Source organism: Schistocerca piceifrons, chromosome 8 (assembly GCF_021461385.2).
Source record: "Schistocerca piceifrons isolate TAMUIC-IGC-003096 chromosome 8, iqSchPice1.1, whole genome shotgun sequence".
Classification (NCBI taxonomy): Eukaryota; Metazoa; Arthropoda; class Insecta; order Orthoptera; family Acrididae; genus Schistocerca; species Schistocerca piceifrons.
Window position 1 is genome coordinate 5039004 of NC_060145.1, and position 25627 is coordinate 5064630.

The 25627-nt window shown below is 44.7% G+C and overlaps 1 protein-coding gene across 1 annotated transcript in view; it reads right to left on the reverse strand.

Annotated features, from left to right (window-relative positions):
* LOC124711947 overlaps positions 1-23867 on the reverse strand; it is a 211421-nt gene extending 187554 nt beyond the window's left edge. The window contains exon 1 of the mRNA XM_047242214.1: positions 23700-23867. Coding sequence (XP_047098170.1) covers positions 23700-23751 — 52 coding nt within the window. The 5' untranslated portion in view covers positions 23752-23867. The remainder of the gene's footprint in view (positions 1-23699) is intronic.
* Between the last annotated feature and the right edge of the window lie 1760 nt (positions 23868-25627).

Sequence of the window (25627 nt, forward strand, 5' to 3'; positions counted from 1 at the left end):
TTCCACTTGTTTACTGTCAACAGCAGCAAGCGGACGAGTTACGTTACTCCGTGCAACAGTACTGCCTACTAGTACAGGCGGTCGAAGTCAGATCTGTGTTATTTTTTTTAATAACGTCATGATTCCATGAATGGTACACTCTGATAAGTATTTCAACAGTTCTCGAGGAGAGGAAGTGGAGTACCAAATAAAAATACAGGATGATACTTAAAAAAAAGACGTACTGCTGTTCATACAGGTATGTAGGTAAGGAACAAAGTGACAAGAAAGGCGATCACACTGCTTAATTGAAAAAATATCGTGATTACAGCCTTGAACTGCCAATAAAATCCTTATTTACACAACCAGTTTCTATCGAATGACCACCATCACGTTCCTCTATACCAAATTGAAATAACGCCCCATCTTGTTGCCCTTTGTGGCAAGCCATCCTTGGCTTATATTTCAGCAAGACAATACCCGGCCCTACAGGGCGAGAGCGATTCTGTGTTCGTGCTTGCCAAACCACATCTTGGCAGCAAGGTTGCCCGATCTCTGCTCAGTTGAGAAAGTCTGCAGCATTATGGACTTGGCCCTTGCAGCAACTCTGTCGATCAAAGCCAGGCCGAATAACTGCTAGAGGTGAACCAACGCTTTACTGACTTGTTCAGTTTGTGAAGCTCCTTCTCCTGAATAAGTGATCCAAATTTTGTGAAACTGTGATCATCTGTTTGTCTCCGATTGTCGTTCCACTGGGATAATTCCTTCGCGGTACGTCGCTTTTTATCGTACGGTATACATAAGCACTCCTAAAGTTTTCAACCTGTATTTTCTAGAAAACTTTTGCAGAGCTGCGTTATCCTGTTTGCGTACGTGGTTAAAAAAGCCATGGGACAGCCATATGCGCATATGCAGATGGCGGTAGTATCGCGTACTCAAGTTGTAAAAGGGCACTGCATTGGAGAAACTGTCGTTTGTACTGAGCTAATTCGTGTGAGAAGGTTTCCGACGTGGTTATGGCTGCACGACGCGAATTAACAGACACTGAACGTGGCGTGGTAGTTCCAGCTAGATGCATGGGAGACTCCATTTCGGAAGTCGTTAGGGAATTCAATACTCGGGGATCCACAGTGCCAAGAGAGTGTAGAAAATACCAAGACAGCCTTCACTAAACGACCAAGAGCAGCGGCGTTTACATAGAGCCGTCAGTGCTAACAGACAAGCAACACTGTGTGAAATACACGCGAAAATCGGCGTGGCACGTACGACGAATGTATCTGTTCGGACAGTGCAGAGAAATTTGTAGTCAATGGCAGCAGACGACCGACGCCATTGCGTTTGCTAACAGCTCGACATCACCTGCAACGGCTCTCCGGGGATCGTCACCGTATCGGTTGGACTCTAAACGAGTGGAAAATCGTGACCTCGTCAGCTGAGTCCCGATTTGAGTTGGTAGGAGCTGATGGTAAGAGTAGAGTGTGGCGCAGACCGCACGAAGCCGTGGACCCAGGTTGTCAACAAGGCAGCGTGAAGCTGGCGGTGGCTCCATTATTGTGTGAGGTGTGTTCACATGGAAAGGACTGCATCCACAGGTCCAACTGCACCAATCATTGACCAGAAATTGTCATGTTCTGTTACTCGGAGGGCATTTGCAGCAAATAACGATGGTATTTTTATGGATGACAATGCACCATGTCACCGGGTCACAAATGTTTGAAATCTGCTTGAAGAACGCTCTGGACAGTTCAAAAAAATGTTCAAATGTGTGGGAAATGTTACGGGACTTAACTGTTAAGGTCATCAGTTCCTAAGCTCACACACTACTTAATCTAAATTATGCTAAGGACAAACACACACACACACACACACACACATGTCCGAGGGAGGACTCGAACCTCCGCCGGGACCAGCCGCACAGTCCATGACTGCAGCGCCCAAGACTGCTCGGCTAATCCCACGCGGCGGACAATTGAAACGAATGGTTTGGCCACGAGTATCGTCCAATATGAATCGAACTGAGCACTTATGGGACACATAATCTGGAGGTGAATCTCAATGTAGACAAGTGTAATGTGCTGCGAATACATATAAAGAAAGATCCCTTATCATTTAGCTACAATATAGCAGGTCAGCAACTGAAAGCAGTTAATTCCATAAATTATCTGGGGGTAAGCGTTAGGAGTGATTTAAAATGGAATGATCATATAAAGTTGATCGTTGGTAAAGCAGATGCCAGACTGAGATCCATTGGAAGAATCCTAAGGAAATGCAATCCGAAAACAAAGGAAGAAGGTTGCAGTACGCTTGTTCGCCCACTGCTTGAATACTGCTCAGCAGTGTGGGATCCGTACCAGATAGGTTTGATAGAAGAGATAGAGAAGATCCAACGGAGAGCAGAGCGCTTCGTTACAGGATCATTTAGTAATCGCGAAAGCGTTACGGAGATGATAGATAAACTCCAGTGGAAGACTCTGCAGGAGAGACGCTCAGAAGCTCGGTACGGGTTTTTGTTGAAGTTTCGAGAACATACCTTCACCGAAGAGTCAAGCAGTATATTGCTCCCTCCTACGTATACCTGGCGAACAGACCATGAGGATAAAATCAGAGAGATTAGAGCCCACACAGAGGCATACAGACAATCCTTCTTTCCACGAACAATACGATACTGGTATAGAAGGGAGAACCGATAGAGGTACTCAAGGTACCCTCCGCCACACACCGTCAGGTGGCTTGCGGAGTATGGATGTAGATGTAGATGTAGAGGTGAGTTCGCGCTCAACCATGTAGCAGCAACACTTTCGAGTTATGGACGGCTGTAGATGCAGCAGTGCTCAGTTTTTCTGCTGGGGACTTGCAACGGCTGGGCTGGGTGAGTCCACGCCAGGTCGAGCTGCTGCACCAGGCCGGGAAAAGGAGGTGCGACACGATATCAGGAGGTGTCCCACGACTTGTGTGAGGTCAGTGTATGTAGAAGGCGAACTCGTGCCCCACCTTGTGAATATGAATCAAATCGGTGAGGCGGTGAGGAGAAGTCCGCATTGTCCCATGGTGAACAACATCCGCTCGATACATTTTTAATTTTGCTTCTGGGCAAAAAAATGATTTTGGAGTGGTCGAGATACATGGGACACCGTGTATCACGACCAGCCACGTATCTCCGACTGCACCTTTAAAAGAAACTGGCTCCCCCTGCTGTCTCGGAGTACTGGTGACGCCCTGGCTGGAGGCTGCCCGGCGGCCCCTGGTGGGCGCAACGCGCGCCGCGTTGAGCGCTCCGAGCCGAGACGCCGGCCGGCGCTGTCACAACTGCCGGCCTGCCCAGGAAGTCCCAATTGGTGCAAAGTGGCGCTCCAGCCGTCACTGCGGCCGGCCTCCAGAGCTCTGCCCGGCCGGCTGCACCTCGCCGCTACTCCAGCACCTCCTTCCCTACTGGGCGGCGCAGTCGGCGTGGACGCGCGGCTAGCACCAGCCGCGACCTCGGGCTTTTCGCAGACGATGCAGTATCTCCGCGACGCGTCATCTTGGGTGGAGAGTCATCGGCAGGGAAAGTAACTTTAGGCGTACACCAGTGGAGAGTATTGGTTTTTGCTATTCGTGTTATACACTGAAGAGGCGAAAAAACTGTTACATCTGCCTAATATCGTGTGAGGCCCCCGCGAGCACACAGAAGTGCCGCAACACGGCCTGGCATGGACACGGCTAATGTGTGAAGTAGTGCTGGAGGGAAGTGACACCACGAATCCTGCAGGGCTGTCCATAAATCCGCAAGAGTACCAGGGGGTCGAGATCTCTTCTGAACAGCACGTTGCAAGGCACCCCAGATGATGTGAAGTATATGAAATATATACTTAAATCTATATTAGAGAATAAAAATAAAATCCACGTTCATTTTGATGAGAATTGAAAAAAAAAATCATCTTCAGCTTATCACTCCAGAGCCTTAGCCGTTGTGCTACAGAGCGACTGGCTAAATTCACGTTATTTTTTATGGTTTAGTGAGTCACGATAAATTATTTTCTTCATATTTTCACAAAGGGGGTGCACTAGGGTGGATGACTGCATGGAGTGAAACATGGCAGTCAGTCCTACACCACTGTATGGGTGGTTTCAAAACGTCTTAGTGGCAAATAAATATGTACTGTATTCGGAAGTAAATTAATTATAACAGTAACATTTTATCATCAGATCTAACGTCAATAACTGATACCTACATTGTTATATACGTTCCAATAGAACCTAATTTTTTTCAATTCAGTTGCTTATAGAAACAAAACAAATACGCTTACCTTATTCTGCAGTGCTTCTCGTTTCCGTGTCGGCGAATTTCGCAGTCGCTAGATGACATTATCTTTCACTCTCTTAAGGAGAGACGGAATGCAAACCTGCTCAAAAAATAAATTTTTAGATTTTTGCGTATTCGAAATGCCCGCTATTTTCTGCGCAAAACAGTTATTGTTTCATATAAATACGACAGTTATTCGTCAAGTATGGTGGTTTCCCTGACGCTCTGTGCGATCTCTCATTTAAATGCCACGCCTTCTTTTTTGCACTATGCAGAGATAATGCAAAGGCTTTTCTTTCTTGTACGTTATTTTCTGCTTCTGTTTCTAAATTAGAAAGCATTGGGCATGTCCAGAAGAGAATGGGATCCACCTTGACGATATTATTAAAAGAATGGTAAGAAGATAGGTGGTATAGCTCACCTGACAAATGTTGAAATACATCGATTACAGAATTATTATGGCTTGGCCGTAAGAAGAAACGTTGGAAATATAGAAACCATGAAAAAAGGTGTGTGGGCTATTTTTTCCCATAAACTTTCCACAAAAGAAAATCCTCCGAAACCTAGGTCAACATCCGGTGTCAATTTGCAATCGAGGCGGAATCTTTATAATCATTACATTTTTTTAACTTTCAGGTACCATTATTTTCTAAACTAATTGGGTTAGAAATATGAAATTTGACAAATTGTACTCAAGGTGGCAGTAAGTTACTACAAGTAAATTGAGAACCACTAACTCAACGGAAACTATTTTATAATAAGTGAAATTTTATTAGTGAAAAAATAAAAAGTGCACCTTTTCAAATGATGAAATAGCATTGGTAGAATAGGGATTAAACAAAATTGCCTTCCGCCTCCCCTTAATACAGGGTGTTTCAAAATAAATATGCGGGTTTAAATTCGCCTTACAATTATAAATAATACACCAAATGAAAGAGAAACGTAAACAGATTTTCTTACAGTTATCCAGTGTGAACACCGATCACACATCGAGACTGTAGGCGAGTTGTTCCGAAACCTTGATCAGCGTGTCAGGAGTAACTGTTGCAGTAGCACTGTTTGCAAAGTCGGACAGGTCAGCTGGTATCGGAGGCACACGCACAGGATCGTGCGTGAACGTGGACGTCACGCACAAAATGCTGCGTCAACCGCGCACCTGCGCCCAATCCACTGGTCGGGTACAACATCGTACTGAGGCGGCGCACCATCTTGCTCCCAAATAAAGATGTGTTGTTCAGCTTCCTCCCATTGAGGCACGGGCCATAGCTGTAGCACATCAAGATAAGAAACATCAGTTACAGTTGATTCACTGTAAAAGAAAGGCCCATAAACTTTCAGCGGGGATATTTCTTGGGGCTAAGCATGAAAGACGTTGTTCAGTTACTCTCTGTCGTTCCATACTCTTCAAACTGCGCACAGGTATACAAACATAACTGTTTGAGTTTCTCTTTCATTTGGTGTATTATTTACAATTGTAAGTTGAACGTAATAAATGCTACAACGCCTTAAAACCGGTATGTTCATTTAGAAACACCCTGTTTTTCCTGCTGTTGCTAAACAGTAACATTGTATCCTATTAGTCTACAGCCACTGGCGAAGAAACAGCGATGCAAAAGAAATGCAGGAACCGCGAAAACTATAACACGTTATACAACAATAGTCCACCAACAAGAAAGCAATCTGTACTGTGAGAAAAGTAAATGCACTGTTGAAGGAATAAACTTAAAGATAATTCTCATTTACTGTTCAGTCTCAGTTGCACATTTTTAATTAGATTACATGTTTCGATCACTCTGGATCATCTTCAGATCTAAGCACTTGCGTTAGCAACCCGTCAGCGATGCAAAAGAAATACAGGAACCGCGAAAACCATAACATGTTATACAACAACACGGAACCCATGCCCAGGGTTACGGGTGAAGACCTTAATGGCAGCGACGGCGGAGAAGGAAGACTTCGGAACGGCGTAGCTGGCAGATGAGGCAACCCTCCTTTCTGGGGATTAAATGAGAAGGGAGCCACTGCCTTGTGGTGGAGGAGAAACTCCAAAGGCTAAGGGAGACAACCCCAACAGAAAATCCTTCCTTGCGTTAGGCCTAGCAAGCCAGTAGGAAAGTCTTCATATATTGCTTTCAAAACACAGACGAGCCTCGGAACGAACCACTCAGGATTTGACCCCACTGCTTCTTCAAGTACTGGTGAAAATGATGGGAGACCTGATGATATTCATCAGTACAAGAAGATGAAACCAACTGGACTAAAAAATAACCTAAATATTGGCACCCTTATATATTAACCCTCAATGGAAAAATGGAAGAAATGACAGATGTACTAACAGAGAGGAAGTTAGATATATTTAGATTAAGCGAAACAAAGTGGAAGGGAAAAGATGAGAAGAATTTGAGAGGAGGAGGAAAACTGTACTGGAGTGGGAATAACAGGTATGGAAGAAATGGTGTGGCAGTGATGGTGAATAAGAAAGCTGTATTGAAAATGTGAGATATATATCAGACAAGATCATAATCTTAAACCTGAGATTCCAAAAAGAAACACTAAAAGTAATCCAAATTTATGCACCTCAAGTGGGATGTAGCGAAGAAGAGAAGATGGACTTTGAAAATGTGTTAGAAAACCATATAGAGAGTGCTAATATAGTGATGGGAGATTTTAATGCACGGGTAGGCAAAGACAGAAACGGATTTGAGCAAGTATTGGGATGTTTTGGATATGGAGGCAGAAATGAAGAAGGGGAAAGACTCCTGGATTTGTGCCAGAGGAATGGAATGAAAATAGCAAACAGCTGGTTTATGAAGAGAGAAAGTCATGTTATCACCAGATACAGTTGGGATGGAAGAACGAAGAGTGTAATTGATTATATTCTAGTAGATAGGGAATGGGGAGAGAAAGTAACAAATGTGAAGGTAATTCCAAGTGTGAGTGCAGATGGAGACCATAGATTACTGGTGGGACAATGGAAAATGAATCAGTGTGGGAAAAATAGAAAACAGAAGAAAGTGATGAGGATACGGGATTGGAAACTGAAGGAGAGTGAATGTGCTGAGAAGTACAGGGAATTAATAACACAAAAATTTCCAAAAGAAGTTTTCTGCGATGTAGAAAAAGAATGGAGTTTATTCAAAGACACTTTAGTCGAAGCAGCACAAAAAGTATGTGGCAGAACATCTGGAAAGGAAAAAATAAGACAGACAAGTTGGTGGGATGATACCACAATCCAAGCTGTTAGAAGAAAAAATGGAGCATGGAGAAAATGGTGGAAAACTAAAAATGATGAAGACCATAAAAGATATATAGAGGAAAAGAAGAAGTGCAAAGAAATAGTGGAAACAGCAAAGAAAAAGGCATGGGAAGAGTTTACAAAAAAGCTTGAAGAAGATGTGAAGAGCAATAAGAAAATGTTCTATAAAATTACGAAAAATAAGGGTTCTGAAGTACCAGTAAAGACGGAAACACAGTACGGTACCATTATTGAAGTTCCAGGGAATATAAAAGATCTCTGGAAAGAACATTTTAAGAAGCTGTTAAACGCTGAGGAGCAGGAACATGAGGAAACAACAAATAATGGAGAAATTGAGAGAAGTTGGGAAGCAGAATTAGAACAAATTGCACGGGAAGAAATGGAAAAAGCTGTGAAGAAGATGAATGGGGGGAAAGCCCCAGGACCTGATGAAGTATCAGTGGACATGATAAGAGCAGCAGGTCCAGTGGGAATGCAGTGGCTGTATAGAGTACTATCAAGCGTGTGGAGAAATAGTAAAATACCTGACGACTGGAGAACAGGAGACATTGTTCCCATCTTCAAGAAAGGCAATAAAAGACTTTGTAAAAACTGCAGAGGAATAACCCTCATGAGTCATACAGCCAAGATTTTTGAAAGAATTTTACTAAATCGAATAAGTGAAAAGATAGAAAAGGAGCTGAGTGAAGAACAGCATGGGTTTAGGAAAGGAAGGAGCACGATCGACCTGATATTTTCTATCCGTCAACTGATGGAAAAAAGTTGGGAGTATAACAAAAGGGTGATAATGGTTTTTATAGACACAGAAAAGGCATATGACTCAGTTGACAGGGAAAGACTCTGGGAAGAACTGAGGAAGATAGATATCGATGATGGATACATTAATGTTATAAAGACAATGTACAGAGGTCACAATTGTAGAATTAGAACACCATTGGGGAACTCTGAATACTTCGAAATAAGACAAGGACTTAAGCAAGGAAGTATTCTATCTCCTGCGCTTTTTAATGTTGTGATGGAGGGAATGAATAGGGCAGTTAAAGATATAGTAAAAGAGAAAGACAAAAAGATGATTTTTGCAGATGATATGGTAATATGGGGTGATAAAGAGGTAGATGTACAGTTACAGCTTGATGCGTGGAAGGAAATAATTAAAAGGTATGGATTAAAAATAAATAAAGATAAGAGTGAAGTAATGGTATTTGGAAGGGAGAAAGGAATCAACGGAAATATTACCTTGAATGGAGAACCCCTCAAAGTGGTAGAAAGTTTCACTTATTTAGGGAGTGAAATATCTAGGGATGGAAGAATAACTAACGAAATTAATAGGAGGTTACAGAAGGGAGGCAATTTCTACCAAAGAATAAAACATTGTAACAATGAAGTTTCAGAAAGAGCAAAACTCCTTATGTATAAGAATTATTACATCCCTATTGTCACCTATGGTGGAGAAACATGGACAATGACAGAAAGGGACTGGAGCAGACTGCAAGCAGGGGAAATGAAATTTCTCAGAGCAGTTAAGGAAAAAACAAGAATGGACAGAGTAAGGAATGTACAGATTAGAAAGGACCTCAAACAAAAAAGTATGAGAGAAGAAATTGAAAGAAAGAGATTAAGATGGTACGGGCATGTTAAGAGGATGCATGGGCAGAACTCCCCAAAATTATGGAAGAACTAAAGATGGATGGGAAAAGACCTAGAGGGCGCCCAAGAACACGGTGGAAAATGCGAGTGAGAATATCTGTTGAAAGGAGAGGTGTGACCTGGCAGCAAGTGGAGGAAGAAAAGTGGTGAGAGGACCGAGCCAAATGGAGAGGACTCGTCAGCCCCCAGACCCGGCAGTAGCTGGAGCGGGATTCGGATGTAGATGTAGACAACAATAGTCCACCAACAAGAAACTGAGTTGCACATTTTTAATCAGGTTACATGTTTCGATCACTCCGGATCATCTTCGGATCTAAGTAGTTGCGTAAGCAACCCGTCTTCTCTACCCAGAACCACCTTTCACAGAGTACTGAGGCTCGGGTCAGTTGCTGAACAGCAGCACGCCTGCTCGCCCGTACACACAACTCGGGTGGCCGTCGCTCATCCCTTCCTCTTATGGCCCGTGGTACACCACCGCCGCCTCGGCCACATATTCGGATGGCGCCGTTATGCCACGCGCGGTACACATTAACTTCGACGGCATGCAAACAGATTACAAACTTAGACGTTCCGGGGATCCTTCCAACCTCGACTCGAAAGCCAATCACCGTGCCCTTTTAGATGTTGGATAAATCGGTCCGTTTCCGCATTACGAACAACTATTGCACTGTTTTCCGCGTCCCCTGACAAGTTTTGTATATCCTCTACTGCTACTGCTGCCACCTGCCGTCTGCGAGTGGTTGCTGCACCTTGACGTCGAACATAGGCGATCGTCACACTTTGACTGGACCGTGTACCTACCGTATGTAGATGACGTTCCTCTTCCTTAATGATTGCACTTGCGACGAAATGCTAAGCAATTGCATAGCCAGGCATGTAGTAAACTTCCATGTCAACTTGACTGCCGCTTTCAGGAATTCAATTTTTTTGACCGGCAGCGCATGTACGGCACCAAGATGCTCATGACGTACGGCAATGGCACGATATGAACCCAGTGAAAGCCACACACAGCTATCGTAACACATCACAAGTAGATACCTCGATGCAGGCTGCGTGTGCCAATGGCTGAAACGCTGGCAGTTTTATTTACATCGCAACGTGGCCACAATAAAAAAATTACTGAGACAAACTGCATCCAGTAGCCGGTACCGCATAGATTGCTGTGAATTCCTGACAGAAACCCGCAGCATAACGGGCGACACCCACCGCGCCTCCACAGTTAATCAGCTGGACGCCGGCCAGATCTGCAGCGCGCCCGACTCCCTGGTCGGGGCTTTCTCACATATGGTGAGCCCGGAAAACTTTTGTGCGACTGACGCGGGAAAGACCATCGGTAATGGAAATTCGTGGTAAGTTCCTATGGGACCAAACTGCTCAGGTCATCGGTCCTTGGGCTTACACACTACTTAGTCTAACTTCAACTAGTTACGCTAAGGACAACACACACACACACACACACACACACACACACACACACACACACACAGTCACATGACCGAGGGAGGACTCGAACCTCCGAAGGGAGGACATTGGTAATGATCAAGAGAACTGCCCATCACAGAAAATGCTCGAAAATGCGATTCCGACGCACCAATCGCTTGCTGTCACGTGTCTGCACATGGGCGTCTCCTACACGCTTTGTTCGGAAGGAAGGAAGGAATGTTCGGGTTTAACGTCCCTTCGACATGAGGTCATCAGAGACGGAGCACAAACTCTGATTGTTTCAACGATTGCGAAGGACATCGGCCCTGCCTTCTCAAACGAACCGTGCTCGCATGTACCTCGAGTGAAAATCACGGAGGGCGCTCACTGAAAACCTTAATCATTATAGCTAGATGCTGACCTGAATCGTTGTCCGTTAGTGAAAAGAACAGACGTATTTAGTGAGCAGTAGGATCCAACATAAAATGGTGCTCACGACCAGACACCACGTGTTCACTGACGGATGTTAGGCACAGCACAGCTCCTGGAAAGGTGCTGAACTGTTTGTGCAAGAGTTTAAGACTGTACATGTTTCGGCACAACTCCCAGCAAAGCTTGCAATATAAAAGTTAATGGTAAAATGGAGCGAAGTGAATAAAAACCGAAAAGATTTCCGACACCAGAAAACATCACTGCTCCAGCGAAGGAAAGCCTGCATCGTAGTTTGGAAATTACATTCTGTGCCAGCACGAATTAAGAGATCGTCGTATTGAAACATTATCAAGAAGTATTTGCATCTGTATCCTTGCACATGTACTGCTGTGCATGAAATACATTCTCCAGATGAACTTTTCGCGTCTTGAGTGTTGCTGGTGGTTTCTGAGTGAGGTGGTATCAGCACTTTTGGATCCTCAGTTTTTCATTTCTTCACATAAGGGCTGGTTCAGTCTGTCAGGGCATGTGAATTCACAGAACATTCACCATTATGCATAAAAAAATCATCATCTTAGTTTCAAAAGCCATTGCATGATCTCAGAGCTGATGTTTGCTGTGCAGTGTCTGGTGTCTGCATCGTAACACGATTCTTTCACCAAATGCTAACGCTCACTGCGGTACTAAGAAACTGTTTAATCCACATGTAGGTCACCTCACTGAAGACGAACGACTGTACGGGTATTTTCAGCAAGACGGAACAGCAGCGTAGCCTGGACTGGCAGTCTTGCCTCGAGTGCGTGAAGTGTTTGGTGAGGATAACCGGCAGAAGCAATGCAATCTCCTGGCTGTCGACTTCTACAGTTGGTACAGTCCCCATTATGTAGGCTTCTGCCTGACCTTGCTCATGGTTTCCAATTCTAGACATAACATAGGGGGTTTACCCCAGCCATGCAGGCAGGGTAAGTAAAATGTGATGATGCCAAGTGGTGTCCTTTGCCTTATCTAGATAAGACGGACTGAGCTGAGGTGTTGGCGTTTAGAAAAAGCCTGTCAGACTACTGTTTCCAACCTAACCAGATGATCGGTTGTGGATCATCCGTAGCAGAAACCACACTGGTAGGGGGACAAATGGCCGCAAGATTTGAGAAACCACCATAATCTGCTCTCAACCATGTTTTCAAGTAGTTTGCAGGGCGCATTAGTGAGGCTAATCGGTAGCTGTTGGGAGACGCTCGGTTTTTGCCTGGTTTAAGGATTGGGATAATAATGCTATCTTGCCATTGTGACAGAAAGACATCTTTGGGCCAAGTAAAGATGAAGAACCTGAACAGATATAGCCTCTGAGTAACGTTTAGGTGTTGAATCATCTGATTATGAATTGGATCAGGGCCTGGGGCCACATTGGTAGGTTGTAGAGAGGGGATGGGGATGAAACACGGGGGATGTCTTTCAGCTCACCATTCCTGCAGTAGAAAGATAGCCAGATAAGAAGCGGACGTCGGTGTTGTTGCAAAGTAGGTCACGAGGTGTTCAGCAAGAGCCGACACACAGGTACAATGACCAGAAGGGTTGTTGATTTTTGGCAGCCTGAAAGACTATGGAGCTTTGTTTACTCCTGGGACGAGGAGGCACGTTCTCCCAGGGAGGAGATGTAGTGCTGCCAGCATTGTTTCTTACTTGACTACACAGTGGGCCTTAGCACAAAATCACCTAAAAGTCATGAGGTTGGTCTGCAAAGGACGTTGCTTGAAACGCTACAGGGCTCTTCGGCGGTCCTAAACAGGTATTGCAATATCTTTGATCCACCATGGCACCGGCCGGCGACAGAGGAGACCTGTAGAAAGAGGAATAACAGTTGCAGTGGCGTGGGTGATCTTGTCAGGTGCGTCATGCAACACCTCATCAATACAATCAGACAGAGAGAGGGCGAAGGTAACACTAGAGGCACATACTTGCCAAATTGCACTCTGAAGCATCCAACATGGTAACTGGTCCATCTGGTGTTGGCAAGAAAGTGGCAGGATCACTGAAAAGTGGGCCTATCACAAAGATCGTCACGTCGTGCCCAAGCCACGAGATTGGAGGACGAGATCGTTAGGTTGATACACGGGAAGGCGCCACGGGCGGCACTGAACTGGGCAGGAGAACCACCGTTGAGAAGACACAGGTCAAGGTTATGAACAATTTGATCAATTAGAAGTGGTACTCCTCTGCAGGGGGTGGTGTGCGCTGAAGTTCCTAAGTAGGAAAAGAAGGGAGGGGGTGGAATTTGCTGCTTACTTGGTCAACCCAAGTAAGTAAGCGGCCTGCTGGGAGGTAAATAAACGTTGCAGATGGTGATCGCTGAAGCCGTCTGCACCCGTACCTCTGTTGTTTCCAACGTAGTGTGAAACGGGAATCCACTCACTGACATCTGTGTGAACCAGTGTACAGACCTCTCCAGATGTGCTGTTGGGGCTGGCAAAGTTTCGACAGAATGAACGATGACCATGGAGTGATGGGGAATGGTAATCAGTGGAGTGCGTTTCTTGTAGAGCAATGTAAATTGCAGAAGAGGAGGAAATAAGGTAAAAATTATTGCATTCCATCCTGACCAGGTGGTACAGCTGCCGTTTCGAATTATTTCAAACCGAAAAACAGTCTGGTTTGCAAAGTTATTTAATTTCAGTAATGTGTTTCGCCCTTTTGGGGGCATGTTCATACTGTCTACGAAACAAGAAAATAATCCGTTACAAACAAATAGAGGGAGGGAGGGCCATTGGCCTATCCCGTGCGACTGTACGAATTATGGATGCATCGGGCGAATTTACACCTTGCTGCTCGAGATCAGTCTGTTTGCAACATAGGGTCTCTGTGGAAGATGATTTCTTGGACCATATTTAAAGTTTTGTGTTGGGCAGTGGTCACTGGTATGTTACCCACACATTCACGTGCGTGAAGAGCTGTAGACTGTGCAGCAGAGGAGGCTTTAATCGACAGTGGTTTCGTCACGATAAAAATATCGCCATCAGTACGAGTAAATACTAAGTACTGCATAAATTCTTTCGCTCCCAGAAGTCTGGCTTGTCCCTCTTCGTATGGGGTAGCCAAGGCAGGGAAAGCAATAGGGTTATAAGTGTCCGCATTGGAATTTCTATTCCTCTCTGATAAGATGGCCGGATCATAATGGCCATTGTTTTGCTGTAATCTGATATATTTCATATGTGGAACGTCTGCCCTGAGTTCACCTACTTGGATCAAGGGCTCACCCACAAGCACCACCCAGCCGCAGGAAATTCCATATGGCATGGCAGCCATTGCCGGGAGTCCTGACGCCCCAGGAAAACAGCCATCTACTAACTGCCATGCTTGGATAACTAACAGCTCAGGCATCAAAAAAAAAAAAAAAAAAAACATTGCCGGCCGAAGTGGCCGCGCGGTTCTGGCGCTGCAGTCTGGAACCGCGAGACCGCTACGGTCGCAGGTTCGAATCCTGCCTCGGGCATGGATGTGTGTGATGTCTTTAGGTTAGTTAGGTTTAACTAGTTCTAAGTTCTAGGGGACTAATGACCTCAGCAGTTGAGTCCCATAGTGCTCAGAGCCATTTGAACCATTTTTGAAAAAAACATCACGCCGCACCACATCGGATTGGCTACTGCATTAACTTTTGAAGTGCATATGAGTCTGCAAAGGTATTGTGTGCAGATGTTCTTCAACACTGCATGCATAACGCGCTATTTAAGGTGTTCTTGGCTGGTCAGTCCACACTGCAGAAAAATCGGAGAAATGAAAGTCAGATCCAGAAGGGGACCCAAAAAGTACAGAGCTATTACAAATGAGTGAAGCGATTTCATAAATTCACTGTAGCTCCATTCATTGACTTATGGTCACGACACACTACAGATACGTAGAAAAACTCATAAAGTTTTGTTCGGCTGAAGCCGCACTTCAGGTTTCTGCCGCCAGAGCGCTCGAGAGCGCAGTGAGACAAAATGGCGACAGGAGCCGAGAAAGCGTATGTCGTGCTTGAAATGCACTCCCATCAGTCAGCCATAACAGTGCAACGACACTTCAGGACGAAGATCAACAAAGATCCACCAACTGCTAACTCCATTCGGCGATGGTATGCGCAGTTTAAAGCTTCTGGGTGCCTCTGTAAGGGGAAATCAACGGGTCGGCCTGCAGTGAGCGAAGAAACGGTTGAACGCGTGCGGGCAAGTTTCACGCGTAGCCCGCGGAAGTCGACGAATAAAGCAAGCAAGGGGCTAAACGTACCACAGCCGACGGTTTGGAAAATCTTACGGAAAAGGCTAAAGCAGAAGCCTTACCGTTTACAATTGCTACAAGCCCTGACACCCGATGACAAAGTCAAACGCTTTGAATTTTCGGCGCGGTTGCAACAGCTCATGGAAGAGGATGCGTTCAGTGCGAAACTTGTTTTCAGTGATGAAGCAACATTTTTTCTTATTGGTGAAGTGAACAGATACAATGTGCGAATCTGGGCGGTAGAGAATCCTCACGCATTCGTGCAACAAATTCGCAATTCGCCAAAAGTTAACGTGTTTTGTGCAATCTCACGGTTTAAAGTTTACGGCCCCTTTTTCTTCTGCGAGAAAAACGTTATAGGACACGTGTATCTGGACATGCTGGAAAATTGGCTGATGCCACAACTGGAGACCGACAGCGCCGACTTCATCTTTCAACAGGATGGTGCTCCACCGAACTTCCATCATGACGTTCGGCATTTCTTAAACAGGAGATTGGAAAACCGATAGATCGGTCGTGGTGGAGATCATGATCAGCAATTCATGTCATGGCCTCCATGCTCTCCCGACTTAACCCCATGCGATTTCTTTCTGTGGGGTTATGTGAAAGATTCAGTGTTTAAACCTCCTCTACCAAGAAACGTGCCAGAACTGCGAGCTCGCATCAACGATACTTTCGAACTCATTGATGGGGACATGCTGCGCCGAGTGTGGGAGGAACTTGATTATCGGCTTGATGTCTGCCGAATCACTAAAGGGGCACATATCGAACATTTGTGAATGCCTAAAAAAACTTTTTGAGTTTTTGTATGTGTGTGCAAAGCATTGTGAAAATATCTCAAATAATAAAGTTATTGTAGAGCTGTGAAATCGCTTCAATCATTTGTAATAACCCTGTACTTCAGCCAAAAGGTGACGTAGAGTAAATCAATGAATATTCAGAGAAAGGAATGCAGAGCCCAGGGAGTAGCTGTGTCGACATCAAATCTTGCCTGCAATATAAAGAGAGTAAGAGAAGGATGGATACTCAGAGATGAAAGACTGCGGTGCTGGAAAGGAAGTAGGTACTGCAATAGCCTGGCAACCTGTGCTAGTCAGACACATACTCGTGGGGGAATTGTGAGCCCACGGGAGCTCACATGCTCGGATTGAACAAGGCTGGCGAAGGAAATTAGCAACGTTTTCCTCAAAGGAACTCCCAGAAATTACCTTAAGTGAAGCAGAGAAAGTACGCAAAACCTAGACATCGATAGGTTGACGGGAGTTTGAAACCCTGTCCTCTGGAATGAGAATCAGTGTCTTAACCACTGAGACTCCTCGATTGGGCTAACCTGGGCAGGTTTGAGAACATTTTTCCAGACAAGTGACATATCATTTAGTGCGGCTCCCCCTCTATTTTGTCACTCTGTAGCATATCGTTTAGTTGCCCCTTTCCATTTCCCCACATAAGCGACATATCATTTAATGTGCCCCTCCATTTTTTTTTTTTTTACATAAGCAGTGTAGCATTTAGCGCCTCCCCTCTATTTATTCACGCAAGTGACATATCATTCAGTGCCGCCCCTCCCTCCATTTTTCGACACGTGACATATGATTTAGAGCCCTCTCCATTTTTCCACACAAGGAACCTATCATTTAGCGCTTCTCCTCTGTTTTTCCACGCAAGCAACATATCATTTGGTGCCCTCCTCCATTTTCCCACACAAGTGACATACCGTTCAGCACTCCCCCCTGCGTCGCACCACACAAGAGACATATCATTTGGTGCCCCTCCCCCTCCATTTTTTCACACAAGGATCATGTAGCGGCTCCCTTTCAATTTTCCCACACAAGTGACATATCAATTAGTGCTCCCCGTACAAATCAAGTGGCTCCGAGCACTATGGGACTTAACATCTGAGGTCATCAGTATCCTATAACTAACCTAAGGACATCACACACATCCATGTCCGAGGCAGGATTCGAACCTGCAACCGTAGCGGTCACGCGGTTCCAGACTGACGCGCCTAGAACCGCTCGGTCACGGCGGCCGGCTGCTCCCTGTACATTTTTCCACCCAAGCGACGTATCATTTCGCACCACCCCCCTGCCTTTACTGCTGCTCCATCAGAATATTAGTTGCTATTTCTTAGTCTCTTGGTAAGACCTTTAAAAAGCAAATCCAAATGTAACGAGCGTAGAAATGGGTTGTTTTCGCTGCTATTAATGATACTGTGTAAAAATTTTGCACTAGGGGTACTTAGAGGCACCTCTCTTAGCTTGATGCCCAATGCAGCTGCTAGTGTCATTTGGTCCTTAAACCAGCACTGTGCATAACTCAGGAATTATTGTCACCTCAGCTAGAAAGCAGGATGCAGCGGCCTGAATAGTCCACAAGACACGAGGTATTATGCAGGCTTTTTTAAACTGGTTTTCGGCACCATGAGCATACAACAAACTCGCCAGCCAAATTAAGTTTGCACACAGCGTACTTTACAAACTAATTTTAAATGATGCAATGTACTCTTTTTGTCATTACACTAACAGCCAAAAACCAGACATCAGAATTCTGGAAGTACGGACACATATGCAATATGTACAAATTTATCTAAAGCCATTACAGAGAAGGGATTAGAACTCCAGAACTCTACCTCACGAGGTGGTGACAGATCACAGACTTTGTTCACAATTTGCTTCCCAGCATGACAACGAAGAAGAGCAGCAAACAGTAAAACAACTACTTTGTCCATCGTTCTATAGTTACTTCGTTTTCATACGAAGACGCATAGGCGTCCACAAGGGGTGAGATGGGGTGGGGGTGGGGGACAAAAGAGGGCCCTTGCCCTACATCCCCTCTGGAATCTGAAGTGCAGAGTTTTTATTCATGTACTGCGTGGATAACCATCACTTCACTGGGATGTAATGAGTTTTTTGTGCCACGTATAACATTGAGTTCTGATGGCATCACGTATCTTGAATCTCACCAGCTCCTTTATATCAGAAATGCCAATTTTAGAGCTTTGCTCCCTCCTGAAAAAATTTCTGCAGGCGCCACGCAAAGAAACACTCACCTAGACAAGGTACAATATGGATGTGTGTTGGTATGTATATATATGTGTGTGTGTGTGTGGGTGGGTGGGTGGGTTCCGACATAGCCCTGGTGTGGCTAGACCAGTTTCAATCAAACTTCGTACAAATACGAATTGTTGTATGGAAAAAAATACAATGGTCAAAATAAATGCTGCATGTTGTTTATTGTCAATAATGGAAACAAAAGCCGGCCGCGGTGGCCGTGCGGTTCTAGGCGCTTCAGTCCGGAACCGCGAGACTGCTACGGTCGCAGGATGTGTGTGATGTCCTTAGGTTAGTTAGGTTTAATTAGTTCTAAGTTCTAGGGGACTGATGACCTTAGATGTTAAGTCCCATAGTTCTCAGAGCCATTTGAACCATTTTTTTTTTTTTTGGAAACAAAACTAACTTTGATCTGTCAGGTACAGTCATAAAAAAGAAGATGCACACATTTTTACTTGATAAAAACAATAAAAAGAAGCCTGTCAAACGATTCCGTTCCAAACATGCAGTTTCTTCTCACTGTCATCTTGCATAACACACTGTTTCGAATCCAACTGGCCCTCCTTGTAACTGAAGCCAAGTTTGACTGTTAGGCGTGCTCCTTAACCAAATTATCCAAACAAGCCTGCAGGATGTTGTTCCATATCTCCACAACGACCTCTGTGACGACCTGTAAGGTCTCTGGTGGGACAGGCCGACTGCAAACCATTGGTTTTAGCAAGTCTCATGCATTCTCAATGCAGTTGTGACCTGTAGAATACGGACGCCATTCCATCTGCTTACTTCAGTGCTCGACTAGGAAGGTGTTCATAAGATTGTGACTATGGGGGCTTGCATTGTCGGTCATCAGCGCGAATCCCGCCCGAATATGTTGACCAAATGGAGCCACAGTGCACGCAAGGATGTCGTTCCGATACTTCACAGCAGCCATCCTCCTGCCTACTGCCACAAGGGTTGTCCTGCGGCCACACGTGATGCCTCGCCCATAAAATGACTGCGCCGCCTTGATAAGGGTGGTGGTCTGCAATAGAGTGAGGGTCCTCATTGTCTCCACACACAAATATCAGTAGTGTCAGGGTCGAGGCAGGTGCGGTTCTCATGAGAAAAGAATGTTGTGTGCCCCTGCTGGCTAGTCCACAAAGAATGGTTTTGTGCCCATGCGACATGACCCCTCTCTCAACCCAGTTTAGCGGAAGAACCTCGAGGGATTTTCTGGCAAGCAATCCCTGCTCACAGAGCCTACTTTGTGTCAATTGTGTTGACGCCTGCACGCCTGTAGCTTTTTGGAACTGCCGCCACAGACGTGTAGCATTGTGTTGAGGGTTTCTGCTTGCTGTTATACGCAGCTACCTATCGCTCACTCCTGCTGTTTTTCTTCTGCGGACACTACTGTGACGATCCTCAGCTGATCCTCTCACTATGTGCCTATTCCAAATTCTGGACACATCACTTTGAATCACAGCGACATTCGACGTCCACCTGTCCCATTCCCTGCTCTATTAGAGTGACTATACAGAGTCTCTGATCATATGTTACTGTTGTCTGAACAATCCTGAAGCAACAAAAATCTCATAATGACGTGCAGCATAATCAGTGCAACGTTTACATGTGACACAATTACCAAAGACTGCACATATTGCCCCCTCAGAGCAGAAGCTTGGGCTGTTTCTGCTAGAATCACATTACAAACAAACGACTGCGTTGATATAATAAGGTATTTCTGGTTCATACAGTTCGATGTTGCAATTTGGCAATAAGTAAAATTTATTTTGGCCACTATTTATTACTGATAGCCGGCCGCGGTGGTCTAGCGGTTCTAGGCACTCAGTCCGGAACCGCGCGACTGCTACGGTCGCAGGTTCGAATCCTGCCTCGGGCATGGATGTATGTGATGTCCTTAGGTTAGTTAGGCTTAAGTAGTTCTACGTTCTAGGGGACTGATGACCACAGATGTTAAGTCCCATAGTGCTCAGGGCCATTTGAACCATTTATTACTGATATAGGACACCCCTGGCTTTCTTAGGGGTGAAGTAATGATCAACAGTTTCTAATAATGCCACTGAATGATTATGATTTACCTATTGACACACTGATGTTCAGAAAAAACAAGATCTCGGTCGACTAGAGATAGGACATTAATATTCACGGGACATGTACGTTGTTATGTTCTGCAGAAATGATTGGTATTTGAACTACGTCGGCCCATGGGTTCAAGGTCAACGTTGATATTGCTGTGCAAAACCACCTACCGATAAAATGTGTCTGCAGCTTTAATCGCTATAAACCTAAGGTAATGGATCAGTGTGACTCGAGCAGACGTGCAGAATGCCTCGCAGACATATGTGCAAACCGTACTGTCAAATCAGTGAGTTTGAAAGAGGACGCATTATTGGCACGAGAAAATGTGGTGCGCCCATCCAGGAAATTGCTACTCGTGGGGAATGAAGTATTTTGGCAGTGCAACGGGTGTGTGCCGAATGGTTCAAATGGCTCTGAGCACTATGGGACTTTTCATATGTGGTTATCAGTCCCCTACAACTTAGAACTACTTAAACCTAACTAACCTAAGGACATCACACACAGCCATGCCCGAGGCAGGATTCGAACTTGCGGCCGTACCAGTCGCGCGGTTCTTGAATCGCCTAGAACCGCTCGGCCACCGCGGCCAGCCCGAATGGTTCATGGAAGACCGTACAACGCAACGAGATGGGTCAGGTTTCACCACCCAGACCACCCCATGAAAAGATCGACTCCTCATCCGAATGCCATTGCAGGACAGATCTGCGACCTTATCGGCTCTGGCACAACAGTAGAGCAGTGTAACACATTGTACACTGTCAGGAGTGACAGTCTGTCTCCGTTTATTACGCCATCGGTTATGTGCGCAAAGGCCGCTTCTCCTCCTACCTTTGACGGGTGTGCACAAACATGCTGGATGGGGATTGTGTATGGAACGATGTCACTGGAGACAGGAATGGCATCAGCTAGTATTTTCGTACGAATCCAGGTCTGTTTGTTTGAAAATGATGGCCGCATTCTGGTTCGCTGCAGAGAGAGGGGGGAGGGGGGTGCACCAGGTAGTGTTTTCGTACGAATCCAGGTCTGTTTGTTTGAAAATGATGGCCACACTCTGGTTCGCTGCAGAGGGGGGAGAATGTCATCACAATGACTTCATTCGCACAAGACATACAGCATCAACCCAAGGCCTTATGGTGTGGGGTGCTACGGGTACAGCCACAAATCGCTGCTGGTGCCTGCCTGGAGCACTATGACAAGTGTGACCTACGTGAATGATATCCTGCAACCTGCAGCCATACCATTTCTGCACAACACCTGAGACGCCATTTTTCAGCAAGACAATGCACGACCACATGTTGCTGCATGAACACGTGTCACGGGACGTCAACCTTTTGCCCTCCCCTCCCCCCCCCCCCCCATCCCCCCAAATCAACAGACTTGTCGTCAATCGAAAATCTGTGGAATATGGTGAAACAACAGGTGCAGCAATTTGACCCCGTGCCAACCACCACAGATGAACTTTGGAACCAGGTGAATGCAGCTTGGATGGCTATACCACAGGACGCCATCCGCTCCTTATATGCATCGATGGCATCACACATGGAACAAGTTACCAGGGCCCATGGCCAATACTGTGTCTACCAGGCAACAGGACACATGCTGAACTGAGGTGATTGAAATGCTAATAATTTCTGCAGAACATACTAATGTACATGTCGTGCAAGTATGAACATCCTGTCTCTAGTCATCAAGGTGCCCTGTTTATATATAGGCTATATGACTTAACTTTGAAATTTTGATTTATAGTACTAAGTCAAGCTCATTGTTGCAAATCTGCGATGCTAGAAGAATTTACTTTCCTCGATGTGCTATGTGTGAATATAGTCAACTTTCATATTTAAAACACCAATGAATTCGATGTCAAACGCATTTCAGCAGTTGGGTGGCTTCCTGTCTTCCCTCGAACATTATGCCTCAAAACTGAAGCACCAGTGTGCTACATAGTTACGCTGGAAGTACGACTGTTACGACACCTCACCGAATACAGAATGCCCCGAACAAAGCAGGGCTGCTGCTACATATTTTAGCCACAGCAGTCCATAGAGCCGACTGACACCTTCACCTAAAACTGCTATGTGTAGTGATAAGTTCGAATCAATCGACAGTTTCAATGTTTGAAACCTCCTGTGCGTTCACTAGAAGAAATTTGGATAAATTAACTGATAAAGCGGAAAAATTCCCCATTAAAAGGTTTTGCAGTAATAACTACAATAACACAAAATCCCTTAAACTGTATGGGCAAAATGTATTCAAATCATAAAGACGAATATTCTTGATGTCAATATCGCCTTACAGTCCCTCTGCAAAGCAAGTTTCAAAATAAACAGACGATTTTTTCCTTACGCATCGGAACATTGAAGGAGTTGTTTAATTAATACCGTCAATATGTCAGTTAACAACACCCATCCAGTGTTAGATTATTTAGTGGAAATTCTACACATATGAATAATACAAGCTAAATTAAAGTTACCGTACTTTCTTAAAGGACCGCTCAGTCTATCGAATGGCGAAAATACGTAATACTTCAACCCCAATGAATTAGTTCTGTGGAAAAACCATACTAACCTGCTCCAACCAGACAGTATAAAGGAAACTAGAAAAATAACAGTAATATTCGCACCTTACGTTGACTAAAAAATGCTACCTACGAAAAGTAATCGAATGTCATTCACACATGCGCATTTGCTTTAGTGATGATTCGATGTAACAATGCATGTGTGTCACCCATCAAGAAAATACACTGGCGTTGCAGGTAAGACAGTTAGAAATGCTAAAGTAAGTACGGAAATAGGGCAAAGTAGTTTCAACTAATTTCAGATCAAATGGTAGAAATCAGTATGTGTGTGTGTGTGTGTGTGTGTGTGTGTCTGAACATTTTGGCGTAAGGGTTGATTGACATCCAAAATATGGAAAGTTGGAAAAACTATGAGTACGTATGGTGCTTGCAGTGAACTGATAAAAGGTAATAAACACTGCTTCTGAATTCTGAAAAGAAGAATAGAATCCTTTCCACCTTTAGGTTGAAAAGGAGACGAATTTCGTGCACGAGCTGTGACTGCAGTGAGGTGTGCTGGATGATTTACGCGACAGGTACTTCCGCGCCTCTCCTCTCACCATCCCAAAAGGTATACATCTATTATTGTGTAGAATATCCGTAACGAAACCTCCGCGTGCAGCACTGGCGAAGTATTGTTGTGTAGAACATCGGTTACGAAACCCCTGCGAGCACCACTGTCGAGTCGTTCTTCGGATGCCACTCTTGTGAAGCAGGCCGCTGCCGTAGTTTGAGCAGCCGCGGACTAACCTGCACTGCTGCGCCTGGCGCTCGGCTGTGTCGCTGCCTCCCTGTCTCCCATCTTTTTCGCGACTGTACGAGTCCCCGCCGCTCGCCGCTTCGCAGCCACCACAACACACCTACCGACTGACAACCGTGGCCGGGCCAGATACCTTCCCGCGCGCTGGATGGTTGACAGTCTACTGTCTGTGGCGAAGACAAGCGAAAAGCGGAACCTCACGAACTTGCCGTTAGGTAGCGCCACCGTTCAGGCGCATCAGGGACAGGGAGGAAGCAACAGCCTCGTTCCGAAAACGACCGAGGGTAGCCGTACTGTTACGAAGCAGTCGCTTGGCGCTGACGGGGATTTGATTTGATTTGATTTATTTCGTGTTCCATAGGTCCAACTGTGTTGGATACACATGGACGTGGAACGAGTCAGTTTTTTACAAATACAATCTGATAATCTTATAGCATATACAGAAATTTGAGTACATAATTATATAAAAATTTATGCAATAAATTCTTTGGGCAGCAATACAGAAAAAGAAAATACATTATTTTCTTAGAACCAATAAAACACTACAGAAAACATATACAGAGCACACACAGATACATAGCTCAGGTTAAATAACATTCTTAGTGGCATTATGTCAACTTGTACTATATAATATTAAAATATTACAATTTATTTAGTTAAAAATTCATGTAGACTGTAGAAAGCTTTTTCTAGCAGAAATATTTTTAGTGCTTTCTTAAACTTACTCTTGTTATGAATCTCTGCCTTTATTTCGGGAGGAAGAGCATTGAAGGGTTTTGCTCCAGTGTAGTGGACACACTTTTGCGCCAAGCTCAAATTTCTGAGCTCACTGTGTATGTCATTCTTCCTCCGTGTGTTAAACTCATGATAATTACTATTTGATTGAAATATCTCCATATTTTTACAAACAAAACACACGAGAGAAAAAATATATTGGCATGTAGTTGTGTATTTTTTAAGTTTGTGAAAACTATTTCTACACAGGTCTCTTGGGCACAATCCTCATATAATTCTTAAAGCTCGCTTCTGTGCAATGAACACTTTCCTTGCTAATGGCTGATTGCCCCAAAAAAGAATTCCGTACTCAATGAGAGAATGAAAATAGCCATAGTATGCGACTTTTGCAGTGCTAGGTTCAACACATGTAGTGACAACCTTTAAAGCATAGGTAGCAGAGCTAAGCCTCTTACAGAGCTCAATAATATGTGAAGACCAGTTCATTTTCTTGTCAATTTGCACTCCAAGAAATTTTGTTGTTTCCATTCTTACTATTGGTTGATTACCACATGTCACACTTACCTCTCTCTCTTTTTCTGTTTTGCACAGAACTGAATAAAGCTGGTCTTAATGGAATTTAATGAGAGACCATTCACCTTGAACCAATTAACCACATCTGAGGGTAAGTGATTAATGACTTCCTCAAAACTGTTGTTGTGGTGTCATCAGCAAATAATGTAAATTTACACGGCAGGCTTGTACATGATGCAAGGCGCGCTGTTTGTTCTTGTGTTGTAAGCGTAGTGTTGTTGTTACGTCATGTACATCTTCCACCGTGAGGAAACTAAGCAGTTTGAGTGTTCAGAGTGCTGGAGGTGTATGCCCACAACAAAATTTTCCATCCACGGAAGCTGAATGTAGTGGTGCCTCTTCTAACCAATAAAACTAACGCCTTCCACTGTCATTCCTGCAACAAAAACTTCAGAGAAAGGCTGCCTTTGTAATCAGGAAGTGCTCACAGATATGACTTGCTTAAAAATTTATAACTGGTACATGGAATGCAGCTAAAGAGCGAAGAAGTGAATTTCTTATCTTTCGACGACTTTCAGAGCTGGAAACACATTCATTGTATGTCAAGTACGGTGGGTCTAAAGTTGCTGCTGACAGTTCCTTAAGATGTTATTGTTTCAGGCCATCATTG